Source organism: Lacerta agilis, chromosome 3, assembly GCF_009819535.1.
Source record: "Lacerta agilis isolate rLacAgi1 chromosome 3, rLacAgi1.pri, whole genome shotgun sequence".
Taxonomy (NCBI): domain Eukaryota; kingdom Metazoa; phylum Chordata; class Lepidosauria; order Squamata; family Lacertidae; genus Lacerta; species Lacerta agilis.
The window spans coordinates 74404678-74427824 of record NC_046314.1 but is presented as its reverse complement, the minus strand read 5'-3'; the positions used below and the strand labels follow the sequence as shown (position 1 = coordinate 74427824).

General features: G+C 42.3%; 2 protein-coding genes across 5 annotated transcripts in view; one reads left to right on the top strand and one right to left on the bottom strand.

The window, feature by feature from the left end:
- Positions 1–9728, top strand: part of HEATR1 (HEAT repeat containing 1) — a 38393-nt gene extending 28665 nt beyond the window's left edge. The window contains exons 33-45 of the mRNA XM_033144335.1: positions 123–169; positions 673–796; positions 2440–2580; positions 2893–3188; positions 3597–3747; positions 3859–4017; positions 4503–4637; positions 5167–5271; positions 5380–5548; positions 6488–6648; positions 8161–8319; positions 8816–8924; positions 9490–9728. Coding sequence (XP_033000226.1) covers positions 123–169; positions 673–796; positions 2440–2580; positions 2893–3188; positions 3597–3747; positions 3859–4017; positions 4503–4637; positions 5167–5271; positions 5380–5548; positions 6488–6648; positions 8161–8319; positions 8816–8924; positions 9490–9578 — 1845 coding nt within the window. The 3' untranslated portion in view covers positions 9579–9728. The remainder of the gene's footprint in view (positions 1–122; positions 170–672; positions 797–2439; positions 2581–2892; positions 3189–3596; positions 3748–3858; positions 4018–4502; positions 4638–5166; positions 5272–5379; positions 5549–6487; positions 6649–8160; positions 8320–8815; positions 8925–9489) is intronic.
- Positions 9729–10672: 944 nt separating this feature from the next.
- LGALS8 (galectin 8) lies at positions 10673–21242 on the bottom strand. Of its 4 annotated transcripts, none has more exons than XM_033144331.1 (10): positions 21118–21242; positions 19374–19500; positions 18523–18611; positions 17558–17768; positions 15793–15912; positions 14458–14514; positions 14349–14378; positions 13447–13535; positions 12842–13007; positions 10673–11123 (listed from the first exon to the last, which is right to left on the bottom strand). In XM_033144331.1, the coding sequence occupies exons 2-10, from the start codon at positions 19413–19415 to the stop codon at positions 10974–10976; spliced, it is 954 nt and encodes a 317-aa protein (XP_033000222.1). In that variant the 5' UTR covers positions 19416–19500; positions 21118–21242; the 3' UTR covers positions 10673–10973. The 4 variants fall into 4 exon arrangements, with proteins under 4 accessions (XP_033000222.1, XP_033000223.1, XP_033000224.1 ...); XM_033144332.1 differs by having other exon boundaries at positions 14349–14375; XM_033144333.1 differs by lacking the exon at positions 14458–14514.
- Between the last annotated feature and the right edge of the window lie 1905 nt (positions 21243–23147).

Below are 23147 nucleotides of genomic sequence, written 5' to 3'. Positions count from 1 at the left end.
TTTTATCAGCTGTACATAATGTGAAATAGCTCAAAGGGCACCTCACTATAATGGCTTGTGCAGCAGGTCTGTTTTATTTCCACTAGAATGTTAATAATTTTCCTCCCTTCTTTATCACCTAGGTAGTTGAATGTGAAGACGCTGAGGAGTTAAAGGTCTTTGAGCAAAGGTACATTTTGTTTTCCCTTTGAGTGCAAATATAACCTCAGATGTATAAAAGTAGGCAACTCTTAAGTGAGTTTTTGGCTGTGATACTGTTAACATTACTCCCTCTAGGCCTCCTCCTTTCCCAGGCCCATATATGCATCTACTAAATGACCTGAAACTATAGTTGGTTGGGTAATGGAACATGGAATGAATCTTGTGCCACAGTTAGGAGAAGAATTAAAATGGGAATTTTATTTTAAAGTTGAGTAGCGAATACATTTTAAAAAACATAATGTTCAACTTTTTCTCTTTCTCCATGAAGGACTGGAAATTTAAAGAAAAAAAATGCTGTGACTGTCCTTTGGTTTTCATTGTATATATAAGTAACCACCATAATTCAGTTCTGTTGCCTTTCTCCTATAAGGGGAGCTGAAACAGCAAAAGCCCCAGCTGAATTTCCTTCCTCCAAATGAAGAGATTGTATTTGCCACGGTGGTCAGTAACTCACTGTTGTTGTTTATCCAGATTGTTGGAAGAAGTTCTTTGCTACATCAATGCTGTGGCACAATCAGTGGAAAAAAATGCTGGCACGCAAACAGCAAAATTCTGGAGGGCTCTGCTCAATAAGTCCTATGATGTACTGGATAAGGTAGGTTTCTTGAGTTGGCGGTGATGCTGATGTGAGCTGTCATACAAACCGAGAAAACATATTTGTTGCTTAAAGCGTTTAGAAATCAGACTATTTTGAGTCTGGCAGATTTGCTGATGAATCTAATTTCAGTCCAATTTATTTGTATGAAGGAGTTAAAGCTGCCCTTCAAAAACCTGGTCTTGGCAGCCTACGCATCACAAAAAAAGCAATGCAGATAAAAACAGCACACAGAAATTACAGCGGCAATGGCAAAACAGCATTAAAACCAGGGTGGTACCCACCCTCTGTCCCACTTGCTGACAGACGACGTCTGTTGGTGGAATGGGGAGGGAGGCCACTTTTAGCAATTCTTCCTCCCTGCCCCCTTGCAGCCCCCTCCACACCTTCCCAAATCTGCTTTGGAGGGTCTCTCCAACCCCCTGGAACAGATTTAGGATCTTCCCTGACCCTCAGTTGAAGTGGAGCTGCAGTGGGGAGGAGGCAGTGGGGTATTCCTGTTGCATGAGCATGGCAGCTGAGTGCCATCTGTTGCTTCTTATGCAGCATGGAACCTATGGAAATCTAAAATTGTCAGAAGTATCCAGGTAAGTGACTGACTGCCTCATCCTGTCCTCCACCAGAGGAAGCAAACACTTTGCTGGCTCCAGCTTAGGGGTAGAAGAAGCTAGTAAGGGGACATGAAGAATTTTATTTTTCTGCAAGTATTTATTCGTCAGCCAGACAAATGTATAGGCCGCTTCACAGCAAAAACCCATTGAAAAGGTGCACATGGTAAAAATAAAATCAGACACAGAGAACAACAACAACAACAAAAATCAATTCAACAAACTAAAACAACGAAACCATCCATACAAACTTTAAAAACCATTTCGTCACATAGGAAAGTGATCTTCCATAAGTGACAGGGAAGTAACACTTTGGTGAAGTGTCGGGATAACCAGTCGCTGGAGAGCCTGCTCCCACTGGTTATGAGGGTTGCTTGAAGGTCGTGAGGAGTTTTAGGAATAGTTGAAGGGCTGAAGAGGATAGCGATAGGCAGTAAGAAAAGTAAAAGGTGCAGCAGAAGGAGGCCAAAATAAATCAGACTGCAGTCGGTTGTTGAAGTGCACTCACTGAATGCGAGCGAGCGAGTTCTCCGTCGCCTCAAACTGAGGCAGGGCTATTTATTGAGAACTTGTACAGCGTCACCAAATCAGCATAAACCAATCACAACTTAGCAATAATGAGTCTTTCCGGGCGGGAAACCAGCCTTGCAGCCGTTAGCAGGAGGCTTCCTGGCGCGCAGGGATCCAGGCTCCAACTCTGGCCGGATCTTCTTATCCTTCTGCGCGGGAGCGTGGAAGGATCGGTGCAGCGGCTATCGCGCGCGGGAGAAACCAGAAACGTATTCCCACAGTGAAGGCATTCCGAAACAAAAATGTATTCAGTAGGCAGCTAAACATTATCAGACTGCGGGCCTATCTGATTCATCTGTCTGTTGATTTCAGGGGGTTGGTGCTGCAAGACCTAAAAAGTAAGGAGGAACCCTGTTTTTCCTAGTTGTTGTTTTTTTTCCTTCTCATTATGAAAGCAGTCCAGATACCTGTGGGAACTTCCTTTTTTGGCATGGTACATTTCACTGCTACTTTCTTCCTTTCCAGGTCAATGCCTTGATGCCAACGGAAACCTTCATCCCCGTCATCCAAGGCCTGATGGCCAACCAGCTGCCTTCTGTGAGACGTAAAACCATGGACCTCTTGAACAATAAGCTGCAACAACGCACACAGTGGCAGCAATCACAAGTAAACCCCATTCTTCTCACTGATTCTTTTCCCGCTTATCATAGGAATTTGCTGTCTCAAATAACCAAATCCCCTCCCTACCCCTGTGCTCTTAAAAAAATGGCATAAAGACAAAGAGGGCCAAGGATTCGGAGAAAAGCATTTCACAGGCCTTGTAAGGGAAAGGAAAGATGTTTGTGTATAGTTCGGCTTTGAAAGTGGGATATTAAAGTTGCCAGTCCATCCTTTATTTGTGCCTTTGGAGCAATGATACCTTACTTGGCTCTGAAATCCTAGTCAATATTGATTTGCCTGCCTAATTCTGTTTTTCAGGTTGAGCTGCTGTTAGAATTGGTTCCCCATCTCCTCGCAGTTGTGCGGCATGATACAAGTGAGGCCAGCGAGGAGCCAGAGCAGGCGATCAACAGGCAGACGGCGTTGTTCAGCCTGAAGCTGCTGTGCAAGAGTTTTGGCCCAGAAAGGCACGAGCCATTTGTGCCTGTGCTGAAAACCGCCATCGATGTGATTTCTTCAGAAAGGGAAGAGAGAAACGTCGTAGGAAGTGCTTTGCTCTGTGCAGCTGGGGTCACCTGTGTGCTTAAAGCACAGGCCATACCTCACCTACCGAGGTAGCAATTTCAACTTGTACAGTAAATAATGCATCTAGCGTTTATATAGGACTTTAGAATATTCAAAACATATTATGTCCATTATTTCAGTAATATTTGAAGGAGCCCTGCAAGGTAGGCCAGGGAATTTTATGCTCATATTGCAGATACTTGAGCTTAAAAGCTGAGAGTAATGAGAGATAGGGACGGCTGAAGCACAATTTGACTTAGGGACAAAATTTAGCAATTACATGGCAACTTATAAGTCTGTCAACATCTGGGAACTCAAAGTTGAATAACTGCTTTTAAAACAGCCAGTGGTGAAATATATTTGAGTTCAAAACTGTAGAAAGATGGTAAAAAAAAAAATTCTGGAGAGCAACCTGTTTGGAAATGAGTGAATTAATCTTCTCTATATGTTACTTACAGGCTAATGCCAGCATTGCTGAAAATACTAAAACACAAAAAGAAGCTCGTTGCCAATGAAATTTACTTGCTTAGCTCTGTGACGGCTCTATTGAAGGTTGTGGAAACCTTGCCATGCTTTCTCAGTCCGTATCTGCAGGATATTTTGCTGCAGGTGGGTCTTATGTCTTCCTTCAGTTTATGAGGAATTACGAACTGCTCAAGCAACATCTTCTGTGCTGCTTCTCTGGCAGCTAATTAGATCTGTACATTTGCTGCCCGTTAGGTGGTCCGTTTGGAAAGAATTGCCGTTGAAATGGGCCCTTCATCTCATGTTAATCTACGTGTGACGTCTCTGAAAAACACCCTGGCAACGACACTTCCGCCGAGAGTCCTTCTGCCAGCAGTTACGAAATGTTACGGTGAAATTGCAGTTGTTTCTAAGGTTAGATGTGTTCTGCTTCTTCACTTAAGTAAATGATGCTGATGCTGATTTATTAAATTTGTATGCCACCCTTCATCCGTAGATCTCAGGGCAGTTCACAACATAAAACTTACAAACGTAGACATATTTTATATTAAACCAAAAAACTGTTTTATACTGCAGTTTTGAAACCAAGCGACTTCACGTTTAAGGAGGGGGAATTCTATCTGCGAAGATCTGGTTTTACTTTCCAGAGGCTCTAAAGGACTATGAAAGCTGATGGACCACCATTATCTTAAATAAGGGCAAACATTTCATACTTGCTAGTCGCCTAAGAAGCCTCTAGTTCTAACATTTTCATACTGAATGTTGCTATACTGATGAAAACATGTTCCGGAAAGAAAATTCCTTTTCCATGTTTATTTATTTCTATTATTTTAGAAAATAGGTTTTGTCCCGATTTAAATATATGTCTAAACAAAACTTGGTTTTGTTTTGTTTTCTAGAACAATATAGGTGCACTTATGGATATTCTGAAGGAGCATATCGTAATTTTAGAAAAAGACTCGCTTGCTGCCCATCAGTCTGAGCTAACATCGTTTTTCTTGAAGGCCTTGGACTTCAGAGCTGAGCATTCTCAGGTGGTGTATGGAAGGTCTTTGGGGAACATGCAAAAGTATAATAATTGCATGAATACATGATGTATTCAGCTTTTATTTTGATTGCTCTGGCCACAGTTCTGCACCCAGTCTCAGTAATTGACTAATTTAAGAAGCCCAACTGTGTGCAGGATTGCACCCACTGATTCTCCATGTTTAGAGATGGTCACATAATGGCCAATTACTGTTGTTGGTTGTTGTTTTTTTAAGTGTGTACTTAATATTAAGTATAGTAAAGACACAAGATGAGATCCAGTTGTGGCAGTCTGCTTGCACAATGGAAATTCACTTAAGCAACAGGCCTTGCTGTGCCTTCCAGCCCCCTGAGCTGATCCGGAGGGTCCTGCAACTCTCTGGTAAAGATTTTTTGGAAGTGCAGAGGGGGTGGGGAGCAGAGAAAAAGATAGGCCCTGTTGCATAAGTGGAAGCCCACTCTCACTACATTGTATCTCAACAATAGACTATTAAGTGAGTATTGTAGTGTTGATTGGTACTGTCGGTTTTCATCTAGGATGACCTGGAGAACATTGGGAAGACAGAGGCTCATATTATTAAGTGCTTAATCAGCATGGTTATGAAGCTTTCTGAAATGTCTTTTAGACCATTCTTCTTCAAGGTGGGTGTTCTTAGCCATTTATAAGCCGCCCAGGCTATTATTATTATTATTATTATTATTATTATTATTATTATTATTATTAAACTGAAATTCCTCTCTCTGTTTCAGCTCTTTGACTGGGCCAAAACTGAGGGTGCCTCTCGGGACAGGCAGCTGACTTTCTGCCGACTGGCAGATTGCATTGCCGAGCAGCTAAAAGGACTGTTCACTCTCTTTGCTGGCCATTTAGTGAAGCCATTTGCTGACACACTGAACCAGATCAATACTTCCCAAACAGGTAGGAAGAAGACACTCTGGAATGCAGTAAATAAAATACCGCTCATTTTAATTCGTTTTGGTATTTTTCTCTTCTTCTTTTTTGCTACGCTCACACTCAGTAGTTTTTTGCAAGTCGAAAACCAGGATTTCCCAGCCTGGAAAGTCAAAATTATTGAAGCAGAATACATCACAGGAATTACAAAAGCTATGCAAGTGTTACATGTTCGGCCTTGTATTTGGCAGTGCCACTTTTACTATTTTAAACACCTTGTCATAATTTTCATATATATCTCTGGAATGAAACTCATGAGAAATTGCCAAATAGCCTAGAAAGATATTACTTAGGACTAGGATCTGTAGGGACGGATAGGAAGCTGTGGAGAGTTGAAATACTATTCCTTTCCTGACCATTCCCCAACCTACTGAGTCTTTAGCCAGCCTTAAGCACTAGAAACGTGTGCATTTTCAAAAATAATGTTTATGCTCAAAAGGAAGAGAAGACCACATCTGCTTTGAGCAAGGGCAGAAAGAACTGGAAGAGGGAAAGCACATTAAAATCATATCTACCTGCCGTAGTTGAATCAGAGGATGCAGCCCCTCTAGGTAGATGTCTCCTGTCCCATGGCAACCTGAGAAGTGTGCTTTTTCCAAATTACTGTTGTAATTACCAGGAACTTGATGCACTGGATAATATACTAGAAGCCAGCTACAACACTGGCACACTATCACGCACTGTGGGTCACAATAGTTTTGCCATAACAAGTCATCAGAGGTTGGATGTTGCTTATATCTGTATAGTGAATAAATTAGCAATTTTAACCTTGGCCTGCCCATACAGCTAATGTCATGTGATGTTCTCCTAATGAGGCTTGTGCAAATTGTAGCCACAGGAAGCGTTACTTTGGTACTTAAGCAATGCCAATGGCGCCTCATTTCAGTCTCTTGTCATTTTTTGCAGATGCAGAGGAAGCTTTCTTTGACTCTGAGAACAACACTGAAAAGAGCTGTTTATTGCTACAGTTCATCCTTGATTGTCTCCACAAAATCTTCCTCTTTGATTCCCATCATTTTGTGAGCAAAGAGAGAGCAGAAACATTGATGATGCCTTTGGTCAATCAGGTATTGATAAATGTATTTTTGCTTAACTGTTGGGCACTGCAGACATTTTTGTTTGGTACCTTTAAATGTCTTCCCTTTTATACATCATATATTTAATGATTGTTCAACTAACAGACATATGGACATGAAGGGGGGGACTTTGGCTGCTTCATAATTTTCCATTGTTGTCAAAGCACTATACAGTGGTACCTCGCAAGACGAAATTAATTCGTTCCGCAAGTCGTTACGTTTTGCGGAAATTTCGTCTTGCGAAGCACGGTTTTCCATAGGAATGCATTGAAATTTAATTAATGCGTTCCTCCGCCTGGCCATGGGCAACGTGGCCACGGCCAAGAAGGGCGGCGAGATTGAGAGCGGTGAGTGAGCGGCGGCGGGAGGAAGCCGGGTGTGGGGAGCGAGGCCGCAGTCAGGGAGAAGCCAAGTGTTCTGGGCCGACAGCAGCAGGGGGGGATTGGGCCTGGCTGGGCCCAGCCAGAGCCTCCTGCCGCCTGCACCGAGCGAGTGGGGAGAGCGCCCCCTCCCCGCGGGCCCAGCCCAAGCCTGAGCCCGGCAGCGAGATTGAGAGCGGTTCTTCTTACTGTACAGTGGTACCGCGCAAGACGAATGCCTCGTTTTGCGAGTCATGGCCATAGAAAATTTCGTTTTGCGAGTCACCTAAAAAATCGCAAAACCCTTTCGTCTTGCGAGGTACCACTGTACCAAGTTTAAGCCATGCCCATAGCATCCGTCACAGGAATTCGCCGGTCAGTAAACACAGAGTTCAGAGATGGAATTAACTCTTTATTATCAAAAACATAACCTCCACAGACTTGGTTGAGTGTCATGCCTAATGAGCAGAACTCATTCCCGGCAGTCTTCCTCCATGAACATAAGTTGCCGAGACTGAGAGTCCCCACCACCTCACCAGAGCTTTTCCTAAGCAATCAGAGACTGTGCCTGCGTGCAGCCAAACTTTTCTGCACCCCTTTCATGCCTCATCTGGTTCTGGTTACAGCAGCGGTCTGTGCCTCTTCACCAACTGGACTCATCTCTGCCTCATAGCCTCCCCTATCCCACTCTCCTACTTCAGCTTCTGCCTCCGATTCGGGACTTCTCCCTGCTACAAACTCTCCCACCTCACTAAGCCGTTACCCCTTCCGTTTCTGACACCTCTTCCCAGTCTTCTCCTTCTGTCCACTCATTGTTGTCCAACCACCACTCCCCCCCCCCCCGGCTCTGAGCCTTCTTCCTTTGGAGGTTCCCCAGCTGGTTCCTCCCACCATTCCTCTGCGTTCAACCAATCCATGGCAACGTTCTTGCTTAGTCCCATTTTTTCTTCCTATTAAATGCAGCCAGGGGTGGTGCATTAGTTGACACAGATGTCAAGGAAGAGGTGTCAAAGTTTTCTAGAAACTGTAGGTGACTGGCAAGGAATCTAGGGAAGCAAGCTATCACAATATTGTAACTTGGGGGGGGGGGTTGGAAATAAATTATTTCACTTTTATGTGCATGTGATTTGTTTTCTCTAAATAGCTGGAAAACATGCTTGGGGGAGAAGAGAGGTTCCAGGAGAGAGTGACAACTCACTTGATCCCATGCATAGCTCAGTTTGCAGTTGCAATGGCAGATGACTCTCTGTGGAAGCCACTGAACTATCAGATTTTGCTGAAGATGAGGCATGCATCACCCAAGGTATGTGGCGGAGTTGGGTCATACAATAATATCCCATTTACCGGTAAGTCACCCTGATGTGACTAAGAAGGCAGGTGACTGTCAGTGGTACGCAGTTGATTTCGGACAGTTCCCTGCTTGCACTGCAGCTCCATGCAACACAGGCATTTATCCTTCACAGAGTCTGTAGAGGCTTTTACATGTGACAAGACTTAATTCAAGTGCACGTAGAGGGACACATTGCTATCGCAAACTGCTTTCTGCTTCTTCTTGCACAACCATTAGATACAACTTTGTAGGTTTAACTTGAACTGCCAGTAGGACACATTTACTAAAACATGTGACTAAAGCAAGGGAGCAGACTGCTTTGTGGTGGATGACAACTTCAGCAAAGCTGCGATTCTGAATTTGTGCACAGAAACTTGTTATGCTTAGCATTTCCTCTTGAGAAATTTGGTGTTCAAATGCAGTAACATACCCCACTGTGATACTACTGGCTGCTCTCTTTTTCTTTTAGGTCCGATTTGCTGCCTTGTTAACTTTGCTAGAACTCGCACAAAAAATAAGAGAGAACTACATGGTGCTACTTCCAGAGTCTATTCCTTTCTTGGCAGAGCTTATGGAAGGTAATGTAGCATATATTATTGTCACTGTGAGAATTTCTACTTGGGAGTCTACTTTAAATGAAGCTGTTGCTGCACTTTTTGCACCCTTCCTCAGTGGAGTTTAGGATAGTCCATATGCCCTAATAGAAAATGCTTGAGTCTGTTTGCACATTTAGGTTCCACAGTGGTTTGTGACTTGATGGCCTGTTTTCCTTCTCCCCACTAGTGCTAGGAAGAAATGAACCACAATCCCTGGTTTAGCATTTGTCAACTTGTGCGCATTTAACATACACGGTGAAAACTTTATGTGCTTGGCAACTGGCCAGCTGCAGTTGCATAAATTAAACGCACCCTTAATGGGCTCTGGGGAGGCTTCCAGAGCCTCTTTCATTGGGGAGGGAAGTTAGTGGCTCCCAATTCCCATCTCCTCCAACCAACATGGCCAATGCTCAGGAATGACGGGCGGGCCAGAGATAGCTGCACACTCCTGTTTTAGTGTTTCATAATGGATGAAACTATTGAGTTCCTTTTTGCCAGTGACTTCATAGTTACTATGTTGTTGTTTGTCTGTCCCCTCCTCCCCCAGATGAATGTGAAGAAGTGGAACACCAGTGCCAGAAGACAATTCAGCAGCTCGAGGTTATTCTTGGAGAACCACTGCAGAGTTACTTCTAAGACTATCCATTGTCTCTTTCTTTTCATCATTCTCAATAATATGTAAACATAAACGATGAACACTTTTTTAATGTTAAACAAGAATTTTAATTGTATACATTTTTTTCAACTCTGAATTGTGAGATTAAAAAACATTCATTTATAAATGGTTGGACACTTGGCATTTATCCTTTCTCTGGCTTGCGTAAACTGGATGCGTTCTTCACATTAGGAAAGTGTGAGGTGAAAACTTCACATCACCCAACTTTGTGCCTGAAGTAAAAACTCTTCTATATTACATCCAGACACGTCCTACTGCTGACAGGCAGCTTTGACAGCTGATCCTTGATCCAAACTCTGCAATAAATCTAGCTCTTGCCTCAACCCCCATGAGGAAACTTAACACTGTCCTGGCCTAGCTCTTTAAATAAAGTCTACTGCCAAGTTGGTGGAGCTGAAGAGGAAACTTCACTCACTACTTGGGCTTATCTCTCAGTGACCTAATCTCTGCTGGTGCATTGTTAAAATAAAAGGTTTCAGGTAGACCAGGGAAGGGGCACCCATGGGCCTCCACTTGTTTGACTATACCTCCCCATTCCTATTGGCCATGCTGCCTTGAGATCAAGTCCAACGACAGCTGGGAGGACCACAGTTTCCCTGCCACTGCAACAGGTCATTATAGTTCATTTTTTAAAAAGAAAAAGAATTTTGGAAGTCATGGTATCTAATTTTCTCTACATAGCTTCACAGAAGTAAAATTTTAATTCTGTGCCCTTCAGAGCTATTCAGCTGAGAGAAAAAGTGGACCCTTTGTCTCTAATCCCTAGCCCTAAACCCCAAACACTTATCTGGTACAACAAAATAGGAACTTCTCCATTTTAGTCATGTTTTTGTGAAGAAAAACACCTAACAATTCAGGCTAATAATGGTGCCCTTCACGAGAATATGTATTTTCCAGTACAGTGCAACCAGTTAAGAGTATATACTGGATATAATTTCTAGAAATGTTCTAAAAGCATGAGAAAGGTAAGAACATAAGAGTTCTTTTGAATCTGCCGTACCTTCCATTACCAGCAGCAGAGTTTGCTTAACAATATAGTCTTCAAATTCACTAGTTGAATTTAGCATACACAATTTTAGTAGCAACAGCTGGTAACTATTTATAACTTAGTATTACACTGTGAATCAACAGTATGTTTATTCTGCAAGCTATGGTTAGTTTTTAGATATGTCAGTTGATTTCCATGGACAAATACAGAAAGGTTTTTGTAAGCAATCTGCATCCAGTATATATATTTTTGCTGCGGTAGATGGATCAAGTTTAATGCTGCTCAATGTCCTCAAGATTAGAGGAAGGGATTCAAGGAGACCTTTCTAAAATCACTTTGAAAGTAACACACACGTACTGCATCACGGTTACCAGCTCCTCACATCCAGCAGTCGAAGGTCCCCATGGATTTCCAGGATGCTGATCTTTCCAAGTTGTTTGAACCGGTGTTTGTACTCTATGGCGTGCACACCGTTGATTGCAATGTTGTACTCATGGGCCTTGCAGAGTATTATCAACTGAAAGTTAAAGATATTTGACATACTTAGTTAAATTAAAAACATTCAAAGTTGGGGGGGGTGTAGGATAGGAGCATCTGCAAGGGGAAGACTACAACCTACCCAACAACTAAGGATGGCCATGTAGTCTGAGGAATCATTTACAAGGTAGGATAGTTCGCAACCGTAATACTCAAATAGTTTCGGAACATGTTCAGAAATAGAAACTTTTAAGACTAACTTTATAGGATGATGTGTGCTGAAGCTACAATCTCTCCTTGTGCTGCACCTCTGTGAGCTACCTAGCAGCCTTGCAGGCAAGAGGAGGAGAATATGCGAATAATAATAATAATAATAATAATAATAATAATAATAATAATTTATTATTTGTACCCCGCCCATCTGGCTGGGTCTCCCCGGCCACTATGGGCGGCTTCCATCAAATATTAAAATACATTTAAAATATCACAGTTTAAAAACTTCCCTAAACAGGGCTGCCTTCAGGTATTTTCTGAATGTCAGGTAGTTGTTTATACCCTTGACTTCTGATGGGAGGGCGTTCCACAGGGCGGGCGCCACTACCGAGAAGGCCCTCTGCCTGGTTCCCTGTAGTTTTGCTTCTCGCAGTGAGGGAACCACCAGAAGGCCCTTGGTGCTGGATCTCAGTGTCCGGGCTGAATGATGGGGGTGGAGACGCTCCTTCAGGTATACAGGACCGAGGCCGTTTAGGGCTTTAAAGATCAGCACCAACACTTTGAATTGTGCTCGGAAACATACTGGGAGCCAATGTAGATCTCTCAGGACCGGTGTTATGTGGTCCCGGCGGCCACTCCCAGTCACCAGTCTAGCTGCCGCGTTCTGGATTAATTGCAGTTTCCGGGTCACCTTCAAAGGTAGCCCCACATAGAGCGCATTGCCAGAGCATGTACCACTCTGGCGAGACAGTCTGCGGGCAGGTAGGGTCTCAGCCGGCGTACCAGATGGAGCTGGAAGACAGCTGCCCTGGACACAATTAACCTGTGCCTCCATGGACAGCTAAAGGTCCTATCTGCCACACTGCTTCAACTGCTGTGACATAAACAGCTGCTTGTGCTGTATTAAGTTGATGCACAGACCGAGGCTGAAGGCAGCCCTGTTTAGGGAAGCTTTTAATGTTTAATAGATTATTGTATTTTAATATTCTGTTGGAAGCCACCCAGAGTGGCTGGGGAAACCCAGCCAGATGGGATGGATTATTTATTTGTTTGTTTGTATTATTTATAATTATATTATTATCATCATCATCTGTGGTGAGAGCCTAGTCAATCCCATCATAGGTCAGTCCTTACAAAAATATTCCATGATCAGGGCAAAGGAGGTATAGCTTCCAGAACATCACCATTCTTGCCTGAGCCACTGGGCATAGTGCATTTCTACTTGAATCATCCTGCAACTTCAAACATGTCCCTGCCATCTATGATAATCAGCTACCAAATTCTGCATGTCCATGGTACATGCTCCAGAGAAATAAATATGGCAGAAAGTACTCATAACTGTCTAGAACTGTTGGGATTCTCTGATGATGGGAGTTCAAATCCAAAATCATTTTGGAGGGCCACAGTTTAGTCTCTGTGGGAGAACTAACGTTACACCATATTCTCCTCTACCCAGTCCAACACCATTTTTTCATCCCTTGCAAACATCTGCATTGCAGGTATTGCGGCAGATCACTACTGGTCTGTATTTGTTTAATTAGTTACCTCAAAGTACATTCCTGGACTGAAAGGAAAATGAGGGATCTGCTTTTCTTCTTCTCCCCAGCTGCTGTCTAGGTAGGAATTTCTCACAAAAGCTTTCTCTCTTATTCGGGGATTCAGATGCAGAGCAATGTCATTTGAGTCACTGGCCTTAAGGTTAATGGCAAAGCTGTGAACAAAATAGTAATGTTAAACTACTGCAGCATCACTATCATACTGGACAGCGGTGGGAATTACTGAAAGAAGTCAGAAAGTACCACTATTGTGGTTTACAACAATTGGTGACAAGAAATGTTCTGATTAGAACTTGCAAATTTTTTTGATGACTTCTTTTATTTACACACACATTCTTTCAGTCCAAAGACCGACAAAAACATTTTCAAAAGCAAAATAAATCAGAAATACAAGGAAAGGGTTCCAAGGCGGGTGCTATGTTTTATCCAGAGCATGTAGGTTTCTGTTTCTTAATACTTCTGAGAAGAACTTAGCCATGATACTTTGGATTATGCTATTAGTGTATTATAAATACACAGAGAGAGAGAGACCAAAAACAGCAGCATGTTAAAACAGCCTAAGAAAAACGACAAATGCCACTCTGATTTACTAACCTATTTGCTTTTTCATTGACTTCTCCTTTTACGACGATTGTTCGCCCAGGCTCAAGAGGAGAATGAAGTCGTGCAATGTAAGGAACTACCTGAAAATGTAACCATGCTTACAATTATTATTCCAAAATTAATGGACTGAAGTTCTCTGGGAACGTGAATCCTGTGATCAGTTAGTTTTTACACCTGCCTCAATGTTCATTCCATTTTTGGATGACAAGCAAACATAAAACAGGATCAGAAATCATTTGGACTGCCCCTCTTTATTTTGACAATACATTTCTCCTTTTACTAATTCCTCAGCTTTTCCTCTCATTACCTTATTGATTTTCTTTAAAGAGTGTTATATACTGCTTAGCCTACAAAACCCTCCAAGTGGTTTACACAAAACCTTACGTTCACTGGTGTTTTCAATGAGGTACTCCCCTACAAGGTTTATTCAAACTTTAAGTGGCAATCACAATTCCATCAGGTGCAACTGTAGCTCCCACAGTGAACATGGGAAGAGGAAGGCAGAGTGGGAAACTGCAGCCAAACAGTGCTTCCCATCACATGTCCTACGATGGTGAGAAAGACACACATCTACCATCCACATCTTGCATGTTTTACTGCAGGAAGTCAACTGGGGCAGCCATGGAAAAATACAGTTGCATAACATGGCTTGAAGAAGGAGGATAAATTTATCAAGTGTGCACTCTCTCATTAATACCCTAGCAAATAGTGAAGGGATGGAGAGACAAGAATTTACCTTACAAAAATTATTTCAAAATGAATGGCTACTTAAGCAAGAATGACGCTACACAATTCTGCATCAAGGGGTCATGTGAAAAAGCTCGTCTGTGCCCACTCCCTAATAACTCTTGCATTGTGTTTCAAATGTGGTTTACATGCCAACTGATACTTACAAACTGTGACGCATCAGGGACTTCTTCCTGCTGTAAAGAGAGAGAGAGACTTGGCTATAACATAAGAAGAACAAAGCTGTGAACCTAGCCAGTTAAGAAGAATACCTACATTTCCTGCGTTTGTCTTTGTTGCCCCTAGCAAGGATGGCTGAGAGCCCTGCAAAGACTGCAGAGAAAAGACAGGTTGAGAGATCAACACTCACAGGTCACAGAAAACTCACATAATGAACTGTCATCTCTGAATAGCTTTCTAGCTGTGAATGTTTCATCAGCAAGGAGGGATGGTTTTTCATTGCTTTATAAAACAGGGTGGGAACCTGCGACCCTCTGTAAGTTGTTGGATGAAACCTCCTACATCCCTGACCACTGGCCATGCTGGCTGGGGCTGATGGGAGCTGGAGTTCAGCAACATCTAGAGCAGGCATAGGCAAACTCGGCCCACCAGATGTTTTGGGACTACAACATCCCTGACCACTGGTCCTGTTAGCTAGGGGTGATGGGAGTTGTAGTCCCAAAACATCTGGAGGCCCGAGTTTGCCTATGCCTGATCTAGAAAGTCACAGATTTCCCACCCCTGCTTTATTAAGTTGGTCCTCAAACACATTAGCAAGGCAGAGACGATCCAGCAGGGGAAGATCTCCCAACTTCTTCTATAGAAGGTCACCACAGAGGCACAAAGTCAAATGAGGTAGACTGACTAATGCATTGCAAGTATATCTGCCACTTCAGTGATACACCAATTTGTGTGGAGAGAATGTGGAATCATTTCCCCAAAAGCAAAACAGGCTCTTCATTATTTCTGGACTCTCCATAGGCAATATGAGGACATCATGCAGGCACATTAGGCCCCAAACTGTTCATGTTAGTAGTTATATAAATACTGCGCTCAGGGTACAATATTTCTCACTGCCCAAGTCAGTGGGCAATTCCTCTGCCAAAAATCACACACCGCTTCTGCAGAATTGTAAGAAGCAGAAAAATGTCTATAATGGAGACAGGCAATGTGGAGCCACTTTGTTGCAGTGGTTAGAGTATTGGAGTGAATTTGGGGAGACTCATGTTCAGATGCACACTTGGCCATGAAGCTCACCAAATGACATTAGGCCAATCACTAGCTTTCAACCCAACCTACTTAACAGAGTTGTGACGAGGAAAAAATAGGGATGGGAAATAAACCAAATATGTCACCTTGGAGGAAGGGTAAGATAAGCTTAATACTATCTATCTATCTATCTATCTATCTATCTATCTTAAGGTTACCAGACGTCCCCATTTACCAGGGACAGTCCCCGGATTTACAAATCAGTCCCCATACAAAATCCATTGAAGTTGAAAAGTGTCCCCGGATTCATTGGAAAAAATCTGGTAACCTTAATCTATCTATCTGTCTATCTATCTATGCATGCAATCCCTAAATAAGTTGCTGCGTTATTTAATAATTTACCTTATTTGACACAAATCCTATCCTACTGACTTGCACGTTTCCATATATTCCAATTGTATCTATTTTTTCAAGGTTAAGCCTATGCTTGTAGATCAACAAGTGCTTTCCATTTACAGATACCTAGGAAAAAATAGAAACAAAAACACACAGCTATTTCATACAGTTGTGAAAATATGCTATCATCCGAACTTTATATTTATTCATGCAAATGCATCTTAGTTTAAGTTACTTTGGTATGCAACTGGCTTCCAACAAAGATGTCGGCAGTTTCTCATTTTTACATTTCTGAAAATAAATAAGGCGCCTCAATGCAACTTTTCACAATATTCTCTGATTCAACTGTCTCAAAATGCTTGGTCTGCATGCTCTGGAAGCCTGGCATGTAAGTTATTGAGCTGTCAGCAGTGAGTCCCAAGGACAACACAAACCCAAAAGCTGAAAGGACAGTATGTCTTCTAAAATTGTGTCTGCCCACAACTAGTATCTTTCCATATACTAATTGCACAAGGTGGAAGTGTGATAAATCAGCACTGTATCCCAGGTTTTGAGCTTCATGTCCTGGTTTTGTCAAGGAATGACATCTATCTTACTGCAGCTCTGCAAAGGTTTGCTATTATTTTCAGCTAACGAAAATTGTCCATTGCTCTTTTTGGCTGCTTCCTATGCTATTGGCACTTTTCTCTTTCTTTGCAATCCCCACCCCAACTTGAGAATATCACCACTACACCCATTCACCCAAACAGCTTACGAATTACAGCTGCCAGCAAAAGCTAAAATCCTGGTTACTTCACAAAACTCAGACACTACAGTACAGACACTTTATCATCTTCACATTTTCTCCCCCCCCTCCTTTTGGTAGCATACTGCATCCAATTTATCAGGCAGATGTATGGGCGCCATTGCAGCATTTGTTAATGTTTAAAAAAAAAAACGCACAAAAAAAACCCCTGATCATGCAGTTTTTAAGAGAAGGAATTGTGCGTTCATGAAAAATGGGTGAACATTTTCTTAAACAATGCCTTCAAAATAAAAAAGTGACAGGTGTGCAGGTAAGAAGACAGCTAATGGCAAATTGTGAGAATAGGAGACACATTCTGAGCAGAAATATTTGTCGTTAGTTGCATTCAGCTCCAAGTGTAGTTTTTTGATGCTTGAATACAATCTTACTAGCAAGTGTTGGTTCATTAACCATTGCTGCCTCCCACTTCTTGTCTCTCTGGTTTACTGGAACCTACGCACTACTATTAAACCAGTAGCTTTCTACATGTAAGATGGGAAAGAGTGGATCCTTGCAGGAAATGGAAAACCTCTTCTTCCTAGCTGCATGCTTCTTATAGACCAACAGATAAGAGTGCCATCCTGACCTGAACCATGCAACTAGTCTGCATGGCTTACCCCTTGTCAAGAAAACAGTGAAACCAGCCTCTTTTTCTATCATGTTTTACAACTCTATAATTCACCATGACAGTATGTTTTAGTCACATCAACACAACTTCATCTAGAAGCAAAACAAAAACAAAAAATAAACCCTGCAGTGGCTATAAAGAGCACCGATCCACAAACTCTCAAGTTGTTTGAAATGGAGCAATTCAGGCAAAATTAAGTACTTCTTAAGTTCTACTAATTTCAGTGGAAGAGTTAAGCTCTTAAATCCTGTTGAAACCAGTGTGACGTCAATGCCCGATTTTGGCTGGATTGCACCCTCTGTGCTTTTGGGCATGACAGACTGGCTAAATAAGTAAGTAATCGGCTTCTAATAACTTACCTGGAATTTATCATGCAGAACCATAAAAACAATCTCAAATGGCTCTCCTTTCCCAAAAGGCATTGCGTGAGTTATCTCTTCCCAGCCCCATCTTTCATTCTGTAGGGTATTGCAAACAACGCAACCAGATTTTTTGAAGCGGGGGTTGAAATGAAAGGCCACATCAGCCCGAGGTTTTGTGCTATTGCCACACTGGAAGTCTATCTGGAACCTAGCAGTAAATTGAAACACATCGGTCAATTCAACCCTCCGATAAGCAACATGCAACAACTATCTAAGGCAGGAGAAGTCAGCTGCATAATGGCTACCTGTGAAAATAGGGTGCTTGCTCTATATTCCATGTCTGCTATATGAATCCAGAAAATTGTGCTGGATAATAGGAGCACCTAACTCTTAGTTTGTTTGGCTCATGCTCATGGCCACATTGAAAGAGGGCTTAGCCATAGCTTGGCCACTAGACTCACAGCTGAAGATACCAAACTACTCTCAAGCAAGATGAGAACACAAACATCAGTTTCAGTTTTCAACTTCTGATACTAAAGATGGTGTATGAAACACAGAACGGCTCTTCGTAGTCCGTGTATGTCCATGTCATAGATGTAATGAAAGCCATTATTGTTATTTTTTAAGTGGGTATGTTCATGGCTATGGCACAGGTCACTAGCAATTACCAGAAATACCCCCCCCCCCAAAAAAAATCTAGTGAACATTTATAAACATTATTTCATATACACTTACATTTCAGTCATTGCATAAGCCAGACTTAGGAGGAGAAGCCAATTACTTTCCCAAGCCATGCATTATTTGAAATTATTTCTGGAGAGTAATTTCACAACACAATCACTTCCACCAGAAAACCTATGATATGGAAGCAGCAAGTGCTTCCAGCAGTTTGTAACACTGTGCTCGCCTTCAACCATCACCTACCAGAGGGCTATTTATAAATATCTTATTTGAACTCTTACCTTTCTGCACCTTCTGGGACGGAACCACGTATGACCACAAGCCCTCCAGGCAAAAGACCCCCAATTATAGTCCGTGCATATGGAATACTCTATAAAAAGGAGAGGGAAATGGAATTATTATGCTTCAGGCTTGAGAAGAATAAAAATGAAATTTATACATAGTTTATTTACATTATTAACCTTTCCTGTATTTCACTTGCTAGGACTCAACAAAAGCAAGTTTTGAACAATTTTTATTGGGGGGGGGGGTATAATTAGCAAGATCTACTAGTTTCGCCAGTTCAGAGAAACTCTTTGCTGGGACACAGTCTAAGACAGCTGGCATACTTACTTACTTACTTATTTGTTTGAACTGACTGGTGTAAAACAAGAAATCACTTCTAGGAATTGGTGGGTGCATTATCCATATACAACATGGGCTTGGGACCTACAGCAGTCCCAGAACAAAGAGGTGCCATCAAATTAATTTGGACTAGATTCCTAATCCACACCTATGTGCCTTTCTTCTCCAAAAAGATAGATGTACACACAGAGCTCCGAGAACTACTTGTCCACACTCCTCTAGCTGCTTCTCTCAGGCTGCAAGCCTAAATACTAGGAAGTAACTTTGAACCCATGGGGCTTCCTTCTAATTAAACTTGCTGCTATCAGACTTGCCCCACACCCCAGCCATTAGCTTCTCCTCTCAGCCCACAATCACATGGGACACTATACTTCTGCCAGCCCTTCTTTCTCTTCACCCACTTTGTCTTTGGCCTAGTTTCGCTTCACTTTTTCTGTAAAACAAGCTTTCTTTAAGGTGAAATGTCAAAATCTACAGACGTCAAAAGGAAAGAACAGGAGATAGTTACCGGGTTCTGGACTGTCCTTTGAAAATTGTCCAGGGACATCATTTTTCCGTCCTCTACTCTAAGGAAGTCTTCAGGCTCTGTAGGACCCACTGTGTGGGTCTTGAATGGCAATAAACAGCTCCTGAAACTAAAACCATAGAGCTCTGGTACAACTGAACACAAGTTAAGAGAAAAATGGGTGAAAAAAAATATTTTTGGAGGTAACATTCCATAATTGGAGCACCATAACAGAAAAGGCCCTGTACTCTCTTGAACATGGGAGGTTCCAGGATAAGGCATCAGCTGTCAATCTCAGTATGTGCACAGGTTATAGGGTAGTAGGCCGTCCTTCAGGGGCCTGAAATGCCCAGTAACCAGGGGTATCTTATTGATCCAGCACAAGGATTCAGATGTGTTCAGGAGAAATCCCATGCCTATTTAAATCAACAAGATTCCGAATGGCCAACTGTCTAAATAGAGGAATAACCAGCATTCCATTGTGTACGTATATTGCACAATGTCCTATGTGCACCATATTACCCTTTTATATATGTTCCTTGAGTACAATATAGTACTTATCATACTTTGGGTCTTTCTGTTGTCTATATAGGGACTGTCACTGAAGTCTATACTCTCCCTAATAGCCATTTCACACATTACCTAGATAATGTTTGACTATGAAACAGCGAAGCAGTACAGTATATATCATTCCAGTGGAAACTGCAGAAGCTGTTTTAGCAAGTAATGGTAGGGAGTAACATATCACAAGGCATGCACATCATTCTCAGGGAAAGCAGAAGAAAGGTCAAAGTCCAACTCACGAATATTGAGAAGGGGAATTCAGGGGAGAGCCATTCCAACCTTTAGCGGGGCAAGTGAGCTGGGCTAATCATCCTTTGCTAATTGCAGCCTCCAGTTGAGGGGGTGTCTTTGGCTACATAGTATATAGTACAACAAGCTGCATCCAATAATAGCTTCCTGACAAGTATGTCTGTATGATGCACATTTGCAGATCCTTATTTATCTTATTCACACCATCAGTTTTAAGCAAACACTTTGAAATGCAGAGGTAGCCCAAACACAAATTTATCTTTATTGTATTTCTGCATCTTTTCTGGAAGAGGATTACCAGGATGGGAAAACATAATGTAGCTCAAGTCATGGATGAGCAGTCTAGTATCTTGTTACCAGCTAAAGTTCTCTTGCACAGATCAAATCAGCACAGTTACACTGAAAAACATTTATTCAGAATTAGTCTTCACTGAAATCAATAGCTGTAATGAGGATACTAAAATAGTGAAAAGTCAACCATCCAATGGCAGAAACGCTACCACAGCATTTATGAGTGGCTTTTGAATTGCACCCTATCAACTCTATCCTGAATGCCCTCGGAAGAAAGTTCAACATATTTCAATGGAGCTTTTATCAACAAATGTATATTTAAGATCTAGAAGCTTCAGATAATAAAACAGGGTTTCAGCTTGAGATATATATTGGAGAGTAACTGCAAAAGTAACGTGTAAATGAACTCCTTAGAAGAAAAAGTAATTAAATTGCGGCACTTCCTAGAGGCACGGATTTAACTTTTGCTGCATTTTAGGTACTCAATTTTAAGGCACACACTCACGTTTATAGAAACAAAACTCTCCCACCCAAAAAATATAATAATATCTCGTTTCCACAACACTACGCGCAGCTCTAAGGCTAGGAGGGAATACTATCAGTTTCCTCACTTTACTTGGGATTATGTACATCTTCCTCTTACCTTTATAAACTCGTATCCATCGGAAGCGCTCGGCTCTTGATGTTGTTCACGCCATTGAAACTCCTCGCACTGTTTAAAATGGTTCCTCTGAGTTCTTCTATTTCCTGGATCACATACACCAGCATAATGACGTCAGTTACTTAGCTCCTCCTCCCCTTAAAGGACCATCGTCTCATTAAACTTCGGGGGGAGAGCTTCTCTGTTTTGACCCGGAGTGGTCGATTTATTACAGAGGGTCTTTAACTAAATCCCCAAGACTCCCGACTCTCACCCGCTTTTAGCCAATCGTGTCATCCCTTACATTCAGGCATGGCAATACTTGGCCCTCCAGCTGTTTTATAATCTTCTACTATGACTAGTTATAGGGACTGTTAGGAAAGTGTGGCTGCACCTCTCCGCCTTCCCCAGACTCTCCTCCGACAGCAACTCCAGCACGGTTGATTTCCTTCAGTTGACTAATATTTGTGTATTATTGACTTTGTTTTCATGCATGCCTGTGTCGTATTAATGACGGTGCGACGGGAGAAGGGGGAGGGTGGAATACGCCCTAAACTGCATGTACTAAACTTCAGTTCTTGGAGAAAAAAATATTATAACTTCTTATATGACTATATTTTCATCCCATTCAAGCTCCTGTTCCGTTTTAATGGGATTATGCAGGAAAAGTCACTCGTGGGTTGTTTCCAACAGTAGGCCTACTACGATCTCTCTCCATTTCTGCAAGGAGGAGCATTCCCAATCTCCAGTTCTGTCTATTGACCTAGAATAAGTCTTCACTTTTTGTGTGTGTGTGTGTGTGTGTCCTTTCCTCTCTCTGGCAAACCACTGTTTTGCTTTTTGGAGGAAAAAATTGCGTTTTGCTTTTTTGCAGGCAATGCAAATAGGTGCGCTTCGTACCCCCGCATCCCCGCAACTACCTACCCAGTTAGTAAACATGGCTGAATGTGTTTGAGTTACAGTTATTATTACGATTGGCTCCACTGAGGTTAAAGTGTGTTATGGTCTTTTGGGCATCTGGTGAAGACTTTTTCCACCGCCACCGTCCCCACGCCCAGCCTCCCCACACCAGTCCGTCCTCTCAAACAGCACAGGCTGGTCCACTAGGGCAAAAGGGTCACTGGCCCTCACCTCAGTCTGCACCCCCCCCCCAAACAATGCTTCATCAAAAGATCACAGGGTGATTCACCAAAATATACACCATAATAGCAAACAAAAACAATAACACTCTCCCTGTACAGTTTAAAAGGTAATACTGTATATTGTTTAATTAGCCAAAGGCCTGGGAGAAGAGGAATGCTGCATTTTATTTTATTTTGGGGGACCTACCCAGAGAATATATTTTAACCACAAATGTAGTTAATCAATAAAATACATTACACACACACACACACTTAACTTACATGGTTTTTAAGGCAATAAAGCCGGTCTGGCTACTGAAGAACATTCAACAATATGCAATGGGTGGAGGCAGGTGAGAGGTCACAGAGGTCTTTGGTGTGAGAGTTGCCTGAAATGGTGGGAAGGTTTGGTATTCAGAGGTTATAACTGGAACCTGCAGTTTCTGATGTGGAAGCTTTGTACTCAGTCCTTCAGGGTGGCAGGGCTGGTTTTTACTATTACAGTATATACGGTGACAGCCTCAGGTAGCACATGTTGGGGGAAGCTATAATAGCCCATAAGCTGCCCCTCCCCTCACCCTACCACAGACACACACACCCATCCATCTACACACAACACATTTCCCCTTTCTATTTACACTCCCCAGCCCCCCCCCACCATCCGTGAGCATGCACAAAATCTCCCCTGATCCATGCACAAACTACAGATCCACCTGCGAGTACCACTGTGACAGAGGCTATGAACAGCTGGGTCCTCCTTTTGCTGCTCTTTCAGCCCAGCTAGTAATGGCCAGGCCATGTGCTAGAAATATTATCTTTAAAAAACAAAAATGAAACACAAATTAGACTTTTCAAAACAGGGAATTCTGCTTCCCCTACTAATGATATGTACACATGCTGTTTACTCTGCAC

What these genes read in the sequence shown, in the direction of transcription:
- LGALS8 (XM_033144331.1), bottom strand. Translation starts at nt 19,415, where the DNA reads ATGATGTCCCTGGACAATTTTCAAAGGACAGTCCAGAACCCG. An exon ending in GTCAATGAAAAAGCAAATAG is followed by an intron (nt 13,008 to 13,446) that starts GTTAGTAAATCA and finishes TTTTGTTCACAG; the next exon opens with CTTTGCCATTAACCTTAAGG. An exon ending in GTCCAGGAATGTACTTTGAG is followed by an intron (nt 11,124 to 12,841) that starts GTAACTAATTAA and finishes TTTAACTTTCAG; the next exon opens with TTGATAATACTCTGCAAGGC.